Source organism: Chenopodium quinoa, unplaced genomic scaffold (assembly GCF_001683475.1).
Source record: "Chenopodium quinoa cultivar QQ74 unplaced genomic scaffold, ASM168347v1, whole genome shotgun sequence".
NCBI classification, from domain to species: domain Eukaryota; kingdom Viridiplantae; phylum Streptophyta; class Magnoliopsida; order Caryophyllales; family Amaranthaceae; genus Chenopodium; species Chenopodium quinoa.
In genome coordinates, this window is record NW_018745286.1 from 1,049,454 (window position 1) to 1,050,484 (window position 1,031).

The window sequence follows — 1,031 nt, forward strand, 5'->3', positions numbered from 1 at the left end:
TTGTCCCTTATCTGAAATTCAAATCCTTGGCGTCCAATGCCGAATTGAAATAATGTTTCTGGTAATGTTTGGAACATGATATCATTCATATAGTTCTAAAACAAGCCTCGAGGACAAAGACAAACTAGGTGTTCCTACGGATACGGCTGCAATCCTTGCTCCATTGCCTACCTAAAGTTCCACTTCTCCCTTCGCTAGCTTTCTACTTTTCCTTAGTCCCTGAGAATTGGAACAAAGGTGTGAGCCACATCCGGTATCTAATACCTTTGAAGCATTTCTAGCAAAGTTAAGGTCTATAACGTATATACCTGATCTAGAAGCAACGGTGTCGTTCTTTTTATCCTCCTTGAGCTTGAGGCAGTCCTGTTTCCAATGCCCCTTCTTCTTGCAGTAGAAGCATTAGGAGTCGGACGGAGAAGAGGCTACCTTCCTTTGCGTGTCGCCTTTGGTAGCCTTTGGCTTAAGCGGTAAGGTCTTCTTACCGTACCCCTTATAGCCCTTCTTCTTGCCCGGGCTTGCCCTTCTTGGCCATAAGCATGTCATGCTTCCCCTCATCTTTGAGCGTTTTCTCTGCCTGCTTCAACATGTTGTGAAGCTTCGTGAGGGTTTTCTCCATGCTGCGCATGTTATAGGTCATCTTGAACTGATCATAATCTTTATGTAGCGAGTGGAGAATAATGCCAATTTCCATCTCATTCGAGTATCCCGTATCAAGCCTCTCCATGTTCTCGAATAATCCAATCATTTTGAGCACATGAGGGCTGACGGGCTCTCCTTTCTTGAGCTTGCTCTCAAGGATTTGCCGATGGGTCTCGAACCTTTCAGTCCTAACCTGCTCTTGAAACATATTCTGAAGTTTAAATATGATCTCAAAAGTTGTCTCCTTCTAAAAAAATTTCTTTTGAAGATCCGGAGACATTGTGGCTAGCATGATGCATTTGACATCACGGTTGGCAACAATCCACTGGTTTAGGGCAACTTGTGTGACCTCCTCATTTGGAGTTTTAGGAATTTACTCATCAAGGACATAC

At 43.7% G+C, this 1,031-nt stretch overlaps 1 protein-coding gene across 1 annotated transcript; it reads right to left on the reverse strand.

Moving 5' to 3' along the window:
• Positions 1-490: 490 nt before the first annotated feature.
• LOC110711914 lies at positions 491-847 on the reverse strand. Its single transcript, XM_021890350.1, has one exon. It carries the CDS (start codon positions 845-847, stop codon positions 491-493), a length of 357 nt encoding a protein of 118 aa, XP_021746042.1.
• Positions 848-1,031: the final 184 nt, after the last annotated feature.

What these genes read in the sequence shown, in the direction of transcription:
- LOC110711914 (XM_021890350.1), bottom strand. Translation starts at nt 847, where the DNA reads ATGTTTCAAGAGCAGGTTAGGACTGAAAGGTTCGAGACCCATCGGCAA.